This window comes from Mustela nivalis (genome assembly GCF_964662115.1).
Source record: "Mustela nivalis genome assembly, chromosome: 19".
Taxonomy (NCBI): Eukaryota; Metazoa; Chordata; class Mammalia; order Carnivora; family Mustelidae; genus Mustela; species Mustela nivalis.
This window is the reverse complement of record NC_139038.1, coordinates 17274676-17291221: the sequence shown is the minus strand read 5'-3', so window position 1 is coordinate 17291221 and position 16546 is coordinate 17274676. Positions and strand designations below refer to the sequence as shown.

At 63.8% G+C, this 16546-nt stretch overlaps 2 protein-coding genes and 1 long non-coding RNA gene across 14 annotated transcripts in view; 1 reads left to right on the top strand and 2 right to left on the bottom strand.

The window, feature by feature from the left end:
- The window catches only part of ATP2A1 (ATPase sarcoplasmic/endoplasmic reticulum Ca2+ transporting 1), a 14853-nt gene extending 10605 nt beyond the window's left edge, over positions 1–4248 (bottom strand). For both annotated transcript variants that reach the window (XM_082714600.1, XM_082714599.1), the window contains exons 1-5: positions 4034–4248; positions 3672–3689; positions 3197–3279; positions 1690–1794; positions 861–999 (exon numbers count right to left, since the gene is read on the bottom strand). In XM_082714600.1, the coding sequence (XP_082570726.1) occupies positions 861–999; positions 1690–1794; positions 3197–3279; positions 3672–3689; positions 4034–4151 (463 nt within the window). In that variant the 5' untranslated portion in view covers positions 4152–4248. The remainder of the gene's footprint in view (positions 1–860; positions 1000–1689; positions 1795–3196; positions 3280–3671; positions 3690–4033) is intronic.
- LOC309854926 lies at positions 2830–8302 on the top strand. Of its 2 annotated transcripts, none has more exons than XR_014306486.1 (3): positions 2830–3238; positions 3684–3771; positions 7580–8302. It is a non-coding gene; the product is annotated as an uncharacterized lncRNA (long non-coding RNA). The 2 variants fall into 2 exon arrangements; XR_014306487.1 differs by having other exon boundaries at positions 3063–3238; positions 3681–3771.
- On the bottom strand, positions 8271–16546 carry SH2B1 (SH2B adaptor protein 1). Of its 10 annotated transcripts, none has more exons than XM_082714606.1 (10): positions 16438–16541; positions 13468–14480; positions 13141–13242; positions 12798–12889; positions 12501–12676; positions 10498–10710; positions 10101–10312; positions 9730–9957; positions 9222–9321; positions 8271–9046 (listed from the first exon to the last, which is right to left on the bottom strand). In XM_082714606.1, coding segments are annotated over exons 2-10 (2064 nt in total). In that variant the 5' UTR covers positions 14407–14480; positions 16438–16541; the 3' UTR covers positions 8271–9044. The 10 variants fall into 10 exon arrangements, with proteins under 10 accessions (XP_082570732.1, XP_082570734.1, XP_082570729.1 ...); XM_082714608.1 differs by having other exon boundaries at positions 9786–9957; XM_082714603.1 differs by lacking the exon at positions 16438–16541 and adding an exon at positions 14834–14996.

Below are 16546 nucleotides of genomic sequence, written 5' to 3'. Positions count from 1 at the left end.
ACCCTGTCACCCAAGCCCAAGCGATATTTATAGACATTCATGGCGCTGACTCTGAACTGTCACTGTGGCACTGTGGCCGGACGGGCCTGCGATGGTGCCCTGGGGTCTTCAGCCCCCCCTCCCTCCCCCTCCCCGGGCCTCCCGTGGTGGCAACTAGGGCGTCTAGGGGAGGCAAGCGGGCCTAGATACGTTCCCCTCTGCCAGGGGCCTGGAGATGAGGGAAGGCCTGCGCAGGGCAAATAGGAAAACCGCTGAAGGGGGCAGAATCCCAGTAATCTTAGCCACCCAGCCCCCACCCCTCCCCGGGCAGGCATTAAGTGTCCCTCAGCAGAGAGGCGGGGCCCCTCCTGAGCTCCCCTCCTCCTAGGTCCCGTGCTCCCTGCTAGGGCCCGAGTTTCCCTTACATGGTTGGGGGCTTGAGCCTTCGGCCCCCCTCCTCCCTTCTACCCTCACTCCTTCCCCTTCAAGAGGCCTCAAGGGCACCAAGAGGTCAAGATTTAAAGCTGACCAAGCTTGGGGGTGGGTGGAAGGAGAGAAGCCAGGCCTCGGGAGGGGGGTGGAGACGGTGCCGTTGGCAGGGACTAGGCTCCACCTGTTGCTTGCAAGTGCTGGTGAGAGGAGGGGGAGCAGGGGGTCCGCCTGGAGTGTCAGGGACAGGACTGGCTGTTCCTGCTGAGACTGTGACAGGGAGGGCTTCTCTGGCCACGGTGCCCTGGGGTGACCTCCTGAGGAGTCGGAGAAGGAAAAGCAAAGGCTCCACCATCCCAGCTCCCTCCCGGACAGCAGAATCAGGGGCCCCCACCCTCCGCGCACACATCCTCTTGGCCTCGCTACCTGGACCACTCACTCCCATCACTCACCAGCCACCTCCACGATGTCCCCGGGGACAATGTCCCGAGCCTTGATCCTTTGTACTGACTTGCGGTCAGCCCGGTAGACTTTCCCCATCTCGGGTTCATATTCCTTCAGGGCCTCGATGGCGTTCTCTGCGTTACGCTCCTGGGAGGACAGAGTGCAGGAGAGGGGGGTCAGCAAAGGGAGGAGGAGTGTGGAATGGGAGGGGACTGGCCAGGGAGGATCAGGACGGCAGGGGCCAGAGTCCTGGGGGACACAGGGACATGACAGAGGCAAGGGCCGGTCACACAGTCCTGGCTCCGGGCATCAGGGAGGAGACAAACCCCGCAGGAGGGTAGGTGTGTGTGCGGAGGAAACTGTCATTTATGGCCCAAGACAGGCAAGGCAGTTCAGGGGAGACACAAAAAGAGAATCAAAGAAAATCAGAAATCAAGGGACAGGAAAAGTAGAGCGTGATAAAGGACAAGAAGGAAAATCAAGCCGGCGTTGATTGACCTGCTACTATATGCCAGGCATACAGGGCTGGTAACTCCACAAACATCACCTTTTTCCCTCTCAGCACAGCCCAGGGGCAGGATGATTAGCCCCATTCTATGAGGGCGGAACACTGAGGCTGAGAGGGGGAAGGACCCTTCCTGGATTACAGAGCCAGCTAGGGACAGCGGCGACACCAGTGTCCTGTCTCTTTCCCGCACTCTGTCCCCTTTCCAAACTGGGCATTAGGAACAGAGAACACTTCCCAAAGGAAGTGACGGAGGAGGAGGAGACTGGGAGGGAGGCTGGCTTCACGTTTAGGGTCAGGATGGGAAGGAGTGAGGCGGGGTCACGGCGCACCTGCCAAACGCCCACGATGGCATTAGCAATGAGGATCAGGAGGATGACAAAGGGTTCCACAAAGGCGGTGATGGTCTCTTCGCCTTCCTCGAACCAGGCCAGCACCTGTGGCGGGGGGAAGGGCGGCTAACGGGGACGAAGCCCCTCCAACACATAAAGACGGGCCCTGAGGACAGGAACACACGCAGGAGCAGACCGGGCTGGGCATCGCGGGGATCCCGCAGCGCCTCCTTGGTCGGAGGTCCTACAGGCTCCAAAGCGCAGACCCACACGGGCGCTGCCGCTGCTGCTGTGCAGCAGGAACCAGAGGGTGGAGACGGGCCCAGCTCCAGGGTTAACTGGGAATGCTTTTGGGTTTCCCTGGCCAGGCTGTTGGCCTGTAAGCAAAGCTCGCGGGACACACAGACCAAGGACCCCCGACAGCCACATCCGTCCCTTGGGAGCCAGAACGCCTTAGGGAAAACCCTGTGGTCCTTGCAGACACTGTGGGGGGAGGGGGGCCTACAGCCCTGCCCAGCAGCCCAAGGCGGGCAAGCTCCAATTTCATGAGGGAGCAGGAGGGGGGATAGAGTTACGGGGCCTCCAGTACACACCCCACCCCAGCTGTCGCCCCTGCCAGGGAGCAGCCACAGGCAAATGTCAAGGAGCAAATCTGAGAAGGGAGAAGGGAGGCCCTGCCAGCGAGTACTCGGGGACCCACAGGGCCTCCATGAAGGAGACCAGGCGACCAGGGGGCGTTCCTTGCCCCCAGTCTGGTCTTCCGGCGGGGCCGAGACGCTAAGGAGGACGCTGCAGGAGGCAAGCGGGCTGCTGGGTGGTGGGTGCCGCGGTGGGGCGGGGTGGGGAGGGCGCCAGGGCCGGGGAGGCGGCGGCCCTGCGGCTGCGCGCGGCCCGGGGGAGGGCGGGCAGGCTCAGGCCGGGCGGGTGAGGAGGGGGCCCGGGCGTTCCAGGCCTGGTGGGCGGCGGGCAGCGCAGCCCGGGGACAGGCGAGGGGCCTGGCGGCGCTTCGGGCGCACGCGGAGCCACCCTCGCACCAGCCGCTCCTTCCCGCCTCTGGGAGGGGCGTGTTTGCCGCGGCCAATCAGCGCCAGGAGGGCGGGGCGGGGGCTCCGGGACGCTGGGGGATTGGCTGCGCGCCCCGGGGCATGCCGGGAGCAGTGGTGGCCCGGAGCTCAGCCGAGTCCGAGCCTGAGCCGAGCTGCGGGGACCGGCGCTGGGGGGGGTAACCCGAGCCCTCGAAGCCCTTGAAGCTGCGGGGGTGGCTTAGCTTCAGTGTTTTGGCCGAGAACTCCCTTAAAGCTTAAAATAAATCCCGCCTGTGGGGTGTGGAGGAGGACCAAGGCGTATGCGCATGGGCGCCCCCGCCCCCACCCCCCAGTTCTGGTCTGGGGAAGAGGATGCTGAGGGCTTGGACCACTGGAGCCGAGGAGCCGGAGCCCCCGCGCCCCTGGTGCTTCGGACCCCCGACCCACACCCCGGCCGGCCCCCGACGCCTGCCCGTACTCACGAAGGAGATGCAGGCGGCCAGAAGAAGGATCCGCACCAGGAGGTCCTCAAACTGCTCTACCACCAGCTCCCACAGGGACTTCCCTGCGGGGAGAGGCAGAGGAGGGCGGGCCCCCCGGGTTAAGGCCTGGTGGATGAATGGCGGGACTCGAAGGGCAGGCGGGGATCCAGGGGCTGAGCGTGGCCTTCCAGGCCGAGCAGGAAGGTTCTGCTCGCTGCTGAGAGGGGACTGAGGGAACTCACCGGGGAGGCGTCCGGACCCCGGCCCCTCAAAGTGGTGGAGGGCACTTAGTTGCTCAAGGGCTGGAGGCCTCATGGAGCAAGTGCGTGGAAACCGCTGTCCCTAGCCGGATTCTAACCTCTGGGAGGGCATCTGCCCCGGGAGTCAGTAGGGAGAAGGTGGGGAGAAGGGAGTGGGGCACGGTGGGGGGTGGGGGGACGGTCATTAACAGAGCTCAGGGATTCCAGTGACTTACCTTCTTCAGCAGGGAGCTCTGTCCCGGGGAAAAAAGAAGAAAAGGACATATTCATTTGGGGTTCAGTGTCATGTCCCCCACATGCAGGATTCTGGCTAAGGTAAGAGAACCGGGCCACCAAAAGGGCATCTGAGGTTCACCAAGGTCATCCCATAAATCCTCCCAAAACTCTAGTCTCAGGGACCCTGTCTTGTTCGTCTCCTCTTACCCCCTGAAGGCCCTGGACCATGGTCCAGCTCTTCCCTAAGGTACTCCGGAGGGAGAGACTCCAGTGTGTGTAAGTGTGCGAGTGTGTGTCTGTGTCTGTGTTGTGGCCGGGGGACAGGAGGGCGTTACCAGCCTCTCCTCCAAGGGACACTTACCATTGGGGCCGTATTTCTCCAGATGCCGCTTCACTTGGTCCGGGCTAAGGCCTGTAGTCTCGCTCACCCCAAAATAGGCCAAACATTCTTCTGTGGTCTTGGAGTGTGCAGCCTCCATTGTGCTCCCTTCCTGGGGGCCAGGGGGCGGTGTGCTCCTTCTGGGGGGGGGGTTCTCACGCTTCGGGGGCCTTCCTCAGTGTCCACCTGCCTGTTTGTCTGGGGTTTTTGCTTTTTCTCTCCTGCCCCCCCCACGTTTCTCTTCCTCCCACGAAGCTCTGACCCCCGTCCCACTGGCAGCAGCCGGCCACCCCCCCAACCCCCAGCTGGTCCTTATGAGGGAGTCTGGGGGGCCGGGCTCTCCCCCCGCCCGGATCAGGGATTGGCTGGCTAAGACTCTGGCAGGAGGGGTCAGAAGAAAGATATTTCTGCTGACAGAGGGGGAACAGTGGGGCTGCAGCCTGAGATGTCACTCATGAGGGAGCTAAGGTGGCCCCAGCCCCAGGGAAGGGGGGGCAGGGAGAGACTTCACCGTCTGTGTTTTGCTGACCCCTCCCTCAGTTGCCTGGACTTCCTCAGTTGTACCGAATTTCCTGTTCCAAAGTCCAACCTGCAGTTCTTCCCTCCTACTCCGGGGCCTCCACCTCGCTCCTTCCCGGACTCCCTCCTCTGCCGCCCAACCTCTTTCTGCTGCCACGGTCTCCTTCCTCACCCAGTTTGCTGAAAGGGCAGCAGCAGATACTCCAGCCTTCCGGGGATGGGAGAGGGGGACAACATCCTTTGGGGGCCACAGGAAATGGCTCTAGAGGGACAAGGGGAAATAGGCAGGGGAGAGGGTCAAGGGGACAGGGCAGAAGACGGTAACCCTACCCTCGGGAGGGGTTGCTGCAGCCATCAACAAGGGATTTAGTGTCCAAGCCCTGGTGAGCAAAGCCAGGACTGCCTGTCTCTCCCCCAAACTCCCCCCTCTCCATCGCTCTAACTCGGCCTCTGGAAATGTAGCTTTTGGGGGGCCCACCCGTCCCTGGCAGGGAATCCTCTCCCCAAGAAAATAGGATACCCAGGCAGCCAGGTAATCCACGAGGCTACAGAATGGGCTGATGATGGCGGGGAAGGGGCCAATGTTTCAGGATGGGGGCAGTCACCCCAAGTCATGGAATGAGGGCCCCCCCATGCCACAGTGTTCTTTAACTCAAGGGGTTCACATGGCAGGTCCTAGAAGGTATGTAGTCCCCACTCTGCCCTGGCCCTGAACTCTTCTCCTCCAGGGGAGCGAGGCTCCGAGCGAGGCTGCATGCTCAGGTGCTGGGCATATCCCAGGGAAGAAGCGGTAGGGAAGGAGGCGTGTGGAGGAAAGGGGGCTGGGAAGCTGGAGAGAGCAGAGGAATGGGGAGGGACAGGTCTAGGGGGAAATGAGGACAGAACGGAGCTGGGGAGACAGAGACAGGCCGCCAGGGTCAGAGGGAAGTCTGAGGAGCAGTGGGGAAAAGGGACAGCGGGGAGCCGGCCCGCAGCAGCCAGGTGGGTGGGGGCCCAGGGCTGGGTGCAAAGCCACGAGTTGTTGCTGAGCGGCTGGCCCTGGTGTCAGCTTCCTTGTCGAGCAGCTGCTCCGAGCCCCCCACCCCCACCCCTGCTCCTAGATGGGGGCGTCTTTGGGTTGCTACCAGGGCAGCTGCTGGAGGAGCAGACAGAGGGTGGCCTGGGCTGTGGGGCAGGGGAGGGAAGGAGGGTAGGGAAAGGAGAGAGTTTTGGTGGAAGGTGGGGGGGGCTCAAGTCCTCCCTGCATCTAGGCCTTCAGCTTCCGAGAGGGACAGTCAGAGGAGTGTGGGCCACTGAAAGGCTTCTCCGGGCTGCTTCCCCCACTGGTGCTCAGGTTCCTAAGCAGATGATGGCAGGGGGACAGCGAGAGGAGGAAGGGGAAGCCTCGCTTTTGGGTAGTGGGCAGGCCAGGCCCGCAGGGGTGGGCGGCACTTAAGGATTTAGCCCCCCCATGATTGTTCCCTCCTCTGCCTGGACTTGGCGGGGGAGGGGAGCTTCTGGGGTGAGTTGAGGACACGGTGCTCCATCCCTCCTCCTCTGCATGGTTCCCAGGAATCCCTCCCTGGAGCTGGGACCTGAGGAGGGGGCTCAAACAGGCCACGTCCACAGACACCTCCCTGTGGCCCAGCACCCACCTTCTTGGGCCAGGGTCCGACTCAGCATCTGCCAAGCCTTTTGGTGCTCTCTGCCTTCTCCCTGCCACCACCTGCGGGACTGACCGGGGCACCGAAAGGAGCAGGAATGCCCAAACATGGAGAGGGGGAGAAGACTGGAGGGGTCCAGGCTTCAGGGGAGCTGCGAACAGGACTGAGGCCAGGGGGCAGGCTTTACAGGACGCTGCTGCCAGCGGGGGCCCTTTAAGGTGACCCCTCCCACCTCCCCCAACTTCCCAGCGGGGAAGCTGGGACCTGCGGGACCTGCAGAAGGCTGCAGAAGGCTGGCCACCAGCCGGGCTGAGGGTGCGGACCGGGATGGAGGAAGGCACTGGTTCTCTTGGATCCCTCCCCGGGGCGCTCCAAGCCCACAGCTGGAAGGTGTTCCTCCCCTCCTAGGAGGGCTGAAGCTGCGAACAGAAGCCTGGTTCTGAAGGACAGGGACACAGGGCCTGGCTGGACGTGACGGGTCCCAAACTTCAGCTCAACCATCCTTAAAGAGAGGCTTAGAAGGAAACAGTCTCTTAGGCTTCTCTGGCCAAGACATGCAAATCTTGGGGTGGGGGGTGCTCCTCGGCCCCCTCCCCCACACCTTCAGAAGGCAAGTCCCTGAAGCTGGCAGGGTTTGGGGGGAAGGGGAGCCTCACAGCACCAGTTGCTGCTAGATTAGGAGGAGATCAGGTCCTGCTTACCCCGGGGCGCCACAGCCTTCACTCACCACCGCCTTTTCCAGAACACAGCACCCAGCTCCCCAAACCATCCCCTCCTTTGCAAGGCCAATTCTATCCCCAGCCTCCTGAGATCATGGTTTGAGGGAGCCCCAGGGATTAGACAACACTGGGAGAGCCAGCCGGCTTCCCGAGCTCGCCCCCAGCCTGGGTGGCCTGTGAGCCCAGCTGTCTCCTGTCCGTCTCCCAACAGGACGCAGGGCCCAGAATAGCAAGGTCATAAGCGTGGCTAGGGCCTCCTGGAGGTGGGGACGGTGGCTGAGGGGTTTGAGAATATAGGTGCCACGCTGCACTGCGAGGAAGCTGAGAGGCGGCCGTGGGTGGAGGTTAGAAAGGGGGAGGGTCAAGGGAGAAGGGACCCTTTAGAACCGGGCCCCTCCTTGTGGGCACCCACCACCCGCAGAGCTGGGAAACCCAAGGGTGCCCCCGTTGGAAGAAGGCGCGGCTGCAGGTCAGTTCAGAGAGCAGAGCCGGGGCTGAAGGGGGGGGGGTGCCTCAAGGAGGGAGAGATGTTGCAAACTCATTCCCACGGGCTGGGAAGGTCATGCGAGTGCAGTGGGCCAGTGGGGATGGAGCAGATGTGGAGTGTGGAAGGCGGAGCGCGTGAGGCTGGATCTCTGGATTTTCAGGAGAAGCCGGTCAGCTGAACTTCTATGTGAAATCCCAGTGGAAACACTATCCAGGCCAAGCAAATCATGTGTGCAGCGCCAACCCAGATAAAACTTCCCACTTGACAGATGAGGACAACTGAGGCCTAGAGAGATGAACACCTTGCTGAGGCCAAACAGCAAAGCAGAGGCAAAGCCAGGCACGGGAGCCAGCATCCTCTGTTCTCTACCGTCCAGCTTCCCAGCTTGGCCCCAAGAAGGGGGGCAGCCAGACTGCCCTAGGGCCCCTCTGCAGTCGGGCTCTGTGGCCGCCGCATTCAATCTCTCCCAGTACAGCCGCTGCGCCCCAGCCCTGGCCCCACAGTCTCTCTGCCTGTTTTCTGCCTGAAGTAGGAAGCCTTCACTGAAGAATTCTGAGCAGGAAGGGGCCTCCGACGTGGTCCGTCCTGCTGCTCATGCTCGGTCCCATTAAGAGAACTTGGCCGGAGACCCTGGGAGCGCTGTTCGTTGGGCTCTGCACTCACCGCTGCGCCAATGGCACAGCCCGCAGGAGAGCCGGCGCGGAGAGCACAGCGCTGGAGGACAACAGCGACTTGGCCTTGACCTGACACAGCCTTCCAGCCTCTCCGCTCCCAAGTGGGCAACCCTGAGCCGGCTGCCTTCCTGACCCGCCTGTCCCGGCCCCCACGGCAGACACGCCACGCCACAGCCGTCCCATGGAACTGAGATAAACCCTTTTATTTATTTATGCTTCTCCATTTTGTTTAAAACAACAACAACAACCACCTTAAAGTAACTGACAGCCCTTCCCCCTCACCCTGCTTCGGGCTGGGGGTGCTTAGTGGGGAAATGGCCCCCAGGGGTGGGGCTGACCGTAAGAGCCCCTCAGGGAGGTAACGGAGCCCAGATCCCCTGCCCAGGGGATGGGGCACCTGTAGTGTATGGACTGGGGAGTGAACAGGGCTCTCGAACCTCTTCTTGTACCAACGCGGATGCCCTTGGCCGTCAAGGGTCAGGAAGCACGTGGGGAGGGGATTCCTACCGCTGCCCTGCGTCCCCACCCGCCAGCTAAGCGCTGGGAGCCAGAGGGGTGCAGGAGGAGCGGGCCGGCTCACACGAAGGAGTACTGGTTGTGGACGGCTCGGGGATGGGCCCCTGCGTCTCCGCCGCCCCCTCGTGGTGACTGCTGGAGCTGCACCGTCGGGGCGGCCCCGGGGTCCCCACCAGATCCAGCGCCGCCCTCGGCCGCCGTGCCTGGTGCTACGGCCTCTTCCAATTCAACCACGGGGACCAGCTCGACCACGGGGACCAGCTCTTCCTGGACCCCTCCACTGCCCGCTTTCTCTTTCTCTTGCCTCTCTTTGGCTGCTGTGGCTGCTGCTGCCGCCACTTCTGGCGCCCCCGACGCCTCTTCTGCCCCAGGATGTGGGGGATCTGTCCATGGAGGGGGTTCAGGGGGCTGGGGTGGGTCATGGGAGGTGTTCGGTTCTGGAGACAGGAATGGTAAGAAGACAGGCTGTGGAGGGGGCCAGCTCTTGCGACTGGCCTCCCCTGCACTTGTTCCCCGGGAGCCATGTGCTATCTCCCCCACATCCCGTCTCCTGAGCAACCCCCCAGGCCATGGAAGATGGATCATGGGCGGCGGTGAGAGGAGCACACTTACACACAGTCACTCGCTCCGGAGGGCATGAGGGTGGAGGAGGCATCGGGGTAGCATCGGTCTCCCTCGCACACCCCTGCATGGCTCCCGGCCTGCTCCCGGCCTGGGTGGGGGAGGGGGCAACGTGGGGACAGATGGGACGTTGGGGCGGGGAAAAGGGAGAGATCAGACAGGGACATCAGACGTCAAGGGAGGAGGGGGGCGGGGGATCAAACCAAGCACCCCAAGAAGGACAGGCCCAGGCTAGACTGCAACCAAGGGCAAAGACGAGGCCGAGGAAGATGAATCCAGGAGACACACGAGTGATGGAACACAGGGTCCGATGGAATGGCGATGCACCAACCCAACTTCCTCCCGGCTCCGGCTCGGCTCGGAGCCGCTGCCTCCCTACGTGCTCAGGGTCCTGCCTCCCCTTGGAAAGCCCCACCCCCAGGGGCCTTCACCGTCCTGCTCTCCCTTCCGAGGCTTCTCCTCCTCACAGCCCCCCGCCCCGTCTTTCTGGCGCACACACCTCCTCACTTCTTGGGTGCACGGGCACCTCCTCCCCGGCAGACCTGCTCTGCTCACCCTGCTGCCGCTGGGAGGACACGACATAGCTGACAAGAACAACGTCACTGGAGCCTCCAGACTCCAGAGGGATGGGGTGCACCCGGAAGTGCTCGAGCATATCGAAAATGGACTGGAACCACAAGTGCTGGACCCGGCACTGACCCTCCTCGTTCAGCGACAGGCGCAGGTGCTGAGGGCAGGGCGAGCAAGGTGAAGCAGGAGCCCGCGCCCCGGCCCCGACCAGAAGCCTCCTCCCCGGGACGGCCCCGCGCCCCCCCCCCCCCGCCCCACTCGCAAGCTCTGGGCACGGAGCACAGCCTTTCCCTCACTCACCTTGGCCTTGCCCTGGAAGTTGAAGGTGAGGACGTACTCGCCCCTCCTCGTCTCACTCTGCCGCACCAGGAACACCCCGTGGGAGCCAGCACCGCCCGCCAGCACTAGCTGCGCGGCCTTGAGTCGAGAGAGCATCCCGTGGAACCAAGGGTGCCCTGAGAGGGGCTGGTCCCCTTCTCCTCCCTCTGACTCCCCCTGGAACAGGAATGATCCTTCAGGGAGGAGAGAGGGAGGGAAACCGGGGTGTCAGGGAGGCCTCCCCCGTCCTGGGAGAGAAGCAGCCTTGCTTTCCCTCCGGCTGTCACTTCCGCTCCCCTGGGTCCGATCCCTCGGGATCCTGAGACCAGAGTTTCGGGAAGGCGGGCCCCTGGGCCTGGAGGCAGACGTGGGCGCTCACCTCTGGTACCTGCGGCCGTTTCCGGAGTGTCCAGGGGCGGGTAGGGGGCTGAGAGGGGGTGAACGGTGCCCGCAGGGGGCCCCTCTTCAATGGGGATGCGGGGGGGCAACTCTGGGGGAAGCAGTTCCATGGAGTCAAAGTGGGAGGCGGCAATGGAGGCGGAGCTGGGGGAGACGGACGCTGAGGGCCGGTCTGCGAGGCCCCCATAGGCCCCTGGAACAAAGGGGGGGAGGGCAGAGTTGAGAACCGGAGACACTACCCTGCGTGCCGGCAGTCAGCGAGCCGAGGCGCGGGCCCCCTTCCTCGGCCAGGGGCCCGTCGCTCCGACCCACGACCCCGGACAGGCTCCAGGCACTGAGGGGCTGTGGAGTGACGAGGTCACCCCGGGCTCCGAATGGGCCCCTGTTCTTTCTGAATCAGCTGAAGTGACAGCAACTGTTGCAGGGCGTGCGGACGATCCCTCAAGGACTCTTGTATTAAGAAGCATCCTTTTTCGGCCTACAGGACAAAACCCCCAATGCTCAAAGGCATCAAAGACCCTCCTCCTACTAATTGGCCCAATCCAACCACCCCGAGTACCTCGACTGGTCTGTAGTCCCAGAGCCTCCGCACCGGCCTGAAGGTCCGGTCCTGCCCTCCCACAGCTCCAGGGCTCTCCCCACCTCGCTTCCTCCAAGCCCTGTTCTTTTCTCTCGCCTCCCCTGGGTGAAGCCTGTCTGTCCCACCTTCCCCGATGCTCCTCCTCCTCTGAGCTCCCAAGGCGCTTCCTGCTTGTGCTGCTCAGAGGACCCCAGGCACAGGCTCTCCGCTGCGGAGTCCTGCTTTTCAGAGGGAGTGAGAGCTTCTCAACTCAACTAGACCGGGAGCCCTCAGAGAGGGCAAGAAGTGCGTCTTGGGTGGCTCTGGGTTCCTCCGTCCTGCCCCAGAACCTAGCACAGGCTCGGGAATGCACCCGGGCATTCCCAAATGTCTACTGTGTGGCAGGCCTGAGCCCACAAGAATGGCGTAGCTACACGTGGGGTACAGAGAGCAAAGGGGGGGGTGGGGAGCGAGTGGCCCAGTGACGGTCTTGGTCAGGGGCCGCTGGAAAGCCACTGGCCCTCCTCGGTCTTAGCTGCCTGTGGGGCTGGAAACGAGGGGACGGGGCCCATGGCCGGTGAGGTCCACCCCGGCTCCAAGATCCTTCCGTCCGCGTGTTTACTCGGTGAGTACGGCCAGGGGCCCACGCACCAAGAAACCGAAACTAGAACAGAGGAGCCGGACAAACGGGTACTGGCGTCTGGAAGGTGAGCGGGGCCGGGTGGACGCAGGTCCCTGGCGTGCTGGGTGGGACTGGGCCTGCACACGTTAGGCCGAGAAGTAAAGAGTCAAAAACATCTAATAGTGGGCGCCTGGGGGGCTCAGGGGCTTAAAGCCTCTGCCTTCGGCTCAGGTCATGATCTCAGGGTCCTGGGATCGAGCCCCCACATCGGGCTCTCTGCTCAGCGGGGAGCCTGCTTCCCTTCCTCTCTCTCTGCCTGTCTCTGTGCCTGCTTGTGATCTCTCTCTGTCAAATAAATAAATAAAAATGTTTTTAAAAAAGACAAAAAAATTTTAAAAATTAAAAAAAAAAACAAAAACCAACCATCTAAATAGCATCAACATACGTACAGAGACGCAGAGTAAAAGCAAAACAAAGATGTGAACGAAGTGTTCCAGAAGCCTGGGGAAGAGCCGTTCTCTCCCGCCAGCACGGAGGTCTGCTCGAGGCTTGCGGAAGAGGAGGAGAGGCCGGGCACGGAAGGCCGGGCGGGCATTGGCCTGGGGCTCGCGCCAGGTGGGGACGGGGATGGTTCTGAGCGGCCGACTGTGGCGTGGCACGTTCTGGACCAAAGTGAGACGTTCGGCGGGAAGGGGTGGGCAGCTGAAGGGCAGGAATGGGGGCGCGGTCGCAGTCGGGAGAGAGGGCCTGAGCCTGGCGGGGGGGCTCTGAGGTCCACAGCCCTGCAGAGTTCCATCCTTACCCTGTGACAGGCGGTCATTGCTCTCGCTGGCTCCCAGCAGCAGATCCTGGCTGGGCAGACTCTCTGAGTGATTCAGGCAGGGCAGCTCCAGGCTGTCCGTGTTCTCCCTTGTAAGGAATGAGGTCCCAGGGGCCAGGGGGAGGGTCATGGGGCGGGGACTGGTGGCAGGGCAGGGTCTGTAGAGGGGCGGGGGGGGGGGGGGGGGGGGGAGCGGTGAGGAAACTCAGCAGGTGAACAGCCCAGGGCTGCTCCCCAGCCCCTCCTGGTCCCCTCGGGGACAGCAGGCAGCTTCCTCACCCCGGACTCAGGCATTCCTGGATGTCAGACACCCAGGCCTTCACGTGTAGAGCATCGGCTGTCTCCAGGATGTATTCTGAGGGGCCTTCCACCTACGAGGCCAAGAGGAAGCCCGCCGGCCACGTCCAGGTCCAGAGGCCGGAAGCCACCCCTGATGAGAACAAGAACACCCTCCCCCTCTTCCCTCCTCCCAGGGAAGCTACAGCCCCAGGGACACACTCTCAAGGCAGTGGACCCACAGGCACCTCCTCCTGTGAGGTCCCTGGCTTCCACGCACTCCAGGAGCTCCCTCCGCAGCGCGAGCGCTCCCGGGGGGCAGGAGCCCCGAGCCCCGAGCCCCTACCTTAACCACGAACGTGTTCTCGCGGTCAGGCATCTCCAGGGCCGTGGTTGTCCGCACGTCCGTGATGGTAGAGCAGGGGATGCTGAGCCGAGGCCGAGACGCCTGGGTGGGCACGAGAGCAAGATCCGAGGGCTGGTGAGCGGGGGGGGGGGCTGTCCATTCCCTCCGGAGACGCCGCGTCTTCCCTGAGCGCGGACGCAGAACTAAACCCATCCCCACCAGAGCGAGCCGAGCGAAGCCCGGGGGCTGTTCCACGGGGGCTGTTCACGCGGGTGGCTCGGTCGCCCGGTCGCCCGCTCCCAGTCCCCCACCCTCCGGGGGCCTCACCTTGGGCGGCACAAAGAACTCCAGGCGACTTCCTCCTCCTCCTTCTCCTTCACTGCGGAGCAGCAAGCGACACTTCTGCCACTGAGGCTGCCCTCCTCCCCCTGAGGTCGGCCCAGCTGCCCCTCCTCCCCGGCCTACTCCAGCTGGGTCGGGGGCTGCCTCTTCAGCCCCCATGAAATTCAGCAGCTCTTCCCTCTGCACGGTCCCTGCTCCGTCCTTCAAGGCCCCCCCGCCCCGACTGAGTCTCAGCCGCTCGAACCGGTGAGTCCATCGGTCCCCAGGGGATGTTCCGTCACTAACCAGTCCCCTGCCAACGGTCCCGGCCCCCCCAGAGGAGTTGGAGTTGCTGTTTCCACCCAGGACCGCGGGGCCCGATGAGGTCTCGAGGGCCCCCGCTGGGGAGGGAGGGTCCACGGCCCCCCGCCACTGCAGGATGCCACGGACTGAACCGCGGACGGAGCGACCCACTGAGCGGAGGGAGAAGCGTTTCTTGAGCTTCGGCTTCGAGGAGGTCGTCGAAGAGGAAGAGACCGAGGAAGGGAGGGGGCCGGCCAGGTCCTCGGATGATCGAGAAGGGCCCAACACAGCCAGGGGCCCACCCACCCTGCAGCTCTCAAGGGACAGGTCCTGTGGCGGGATGTCCGCACCAGGACTCAGGGGCGCCAGGATGGGTGGCGAGAGGGAGCCGGAGGCCCGGGCCACCTCGGCTTCAAAGTGCTGCAGGAAGAGCTCAGCAAACCGGCGGGAGAAGGCGGCCTCGGCCCCCGGCCCCGCATACTGAGGGTGGGAGGCCAGGTAGAGGCGAAAACGGCGGGCAAAATCCAGGGCAGCAGCCCGGGCATGGGACTCGCAGAACTCCCGCCAACTAGGAGGAGGGGGAGGGGGCAGCGGGGGAGGAGAGGGGGAGGCCCCATCCTCCGGGGACGGGGATCCATTCATGACGGTCCCCAGGAGGCGGACAGGGGGAGCCTGCGGGGAGGGGCGACCAGAAGACACGGGGTGAGCGGCAGCAGCTGCGGAAGGAAGAGAGGCACATACACCGCGTCACTGCTGAGGTGGGAGCGGGGCGAGCCCCACCCCCAGCCGGACTCCCCACTCTGGTCAGGACGCCTCGGAGAGCCACGGGGAACAGCACACCGCACCCCCTTCCCTCTCCCAGATCCTCCCGCCCCCCCCCCACGCCCCAGTCGGCACCTACCCTGCTGCCTGCCCAACCCCACTCCCCCCGGCTCTGGTTCCAGGAGTGACAGACCGCCGGCCGTGGAGCACCTTCCTCTAAAAAGGAGCCTTTATCACGCACGCCACCTCCCTTCTCGAAAACAGGTCCTTCAAGCTCTATCACATGCTTCCCATGTGCTGTTCTTACCTTTCCCTGCAACAGGCTTTAATAAGCTTGACAACAGAGGAGGAAACCGAAGCCCAGAACTGGACTCCAAGCCTACGGTTTTGCCCACTGCATAGCGCTCGTCCCCGGGGCCTGGCTGCCCCGGCCTCCGGCACAGCCCCTCCCTGCCCCAGCTCTCGGGGGAGGTAGGCCTGTAGTGCTTACGGACCCTGCCTCACCGGTCCTGAGGTCCAGCTCTGAGGAGGGAGCCTCCTCAGGAAGGACGGATGCGTGAGGGATTGAAACCGCACTCGTCCTGAAGGCAGACCCCAGGGCCCAGCACCCCTACACTGTACCGTCACAGTGGGACGGAGCCTCGAGATGGCCACCGTCCGATTCTTTGGGGACCCTTCAGCCTGGGGCCCAGAGGCAGCAGCACCAGGTGGGGAAAGGCTATGGGCTGGGTTAGAGCAAGACTCTGTTGGCCACAAAATAAATAAGACATAACAGGGAGCTTTTCCACTTCCTCTTCTTTCACTGGGGAGTGTGCCTTAAAGGCTGGTTAGCCTGATGGTTAAGGCTATGGGCTCTGGAGTCGGACTTGGGATGAAATCCCTGCTCTGCCACCTATTAGCTGGGTGGCCCGGAGCAGACTGGATGTCCTCTCTGAAGTGCAGATTTGTCGCTGTCAAGCGGAGCTAATGATCCCTCACCCCTAGAGTCACCGGGGGAATCAAATGGAACATGTCAGGGCTCGACACAAAGTAAGCACACAATGAACCACCGCCGTTAATACTATCTTTCTGGGTTCCGATTCTTCCGAGAGAGCGGTGAAAGCAGAGGAGGCTTCCCAAGATCTTACAACTAGCAAGTGGCAGAGCTGGGCGGGACATTTACCACCCATGGCTCTTTTGTTAGGGTTCCTCCCCCATAGTATACTGGAAGATGACTGGGACCCGGACTGGGGGGCAGGGGGACCGGGGCGAGGGCAGCTCAGGGAAGTCTCCCCCAACCTCAGACCGACAATCAGCGACCCCTGCCCTGCCTCCCTGGCCTAGACCCTACCCATTCAGATGGCTCCCACCGCAGGGACCGTTCCCCACCAACGAGAAGAAGCCAAGAGATGCCAGAGTCATGGAACACAGGGGACCCGAGCCAAGAGGTGCAGACACCGCAGAGACCGATCTCCAGGCAGAGGCCCACCCAGCCCTCTGCACCACAGGCAGACCCAGCCCCCTTCTGGCCCGCTGACCCTGCGGCTCCCGAGCTGGTGACTCAGTTTCTCTCCTGCCAAGCAGGACCCAGACCCGTCTTCCCGGTGCACCTGCCTCCGGGCTCAGATCTGAAATCCCCCGAAGGGCGGGTGGTGGAGGGTGCAGGCTCCGCTCCCGGCTCGGACCCCCCCGGGCCCGGGGGTCCGTGCACTCCGACCCGACCCTACCCCCCCGGACACGCTCGACCCGCCCAGTCCCCGGGGCCGCAAGCGCCTCGGGAGCAGCCGGGTCCGCGGCGCTCTGCGGGGCCGAGCCCCCCTCCTGCCTCTGCCGCCCCCCTACGCCCGCCCCCACCCAGACTCCCGGGCGCCCGGGCCGGGTCGCGAGGAGGGAAGAGGTACTCGACGAGGGGGGTTCCGGTTCCGGTCCCACCTGCATCTCGGTCCCCGCGGTCGGCTCCGGCGGCGGCGGCGGCGCCCGCTCCCTGCCCCTCCCCCCGCCCTCCGCGACGGGCGCGCAGGCCGCGTCTGCGCAGGCGCCG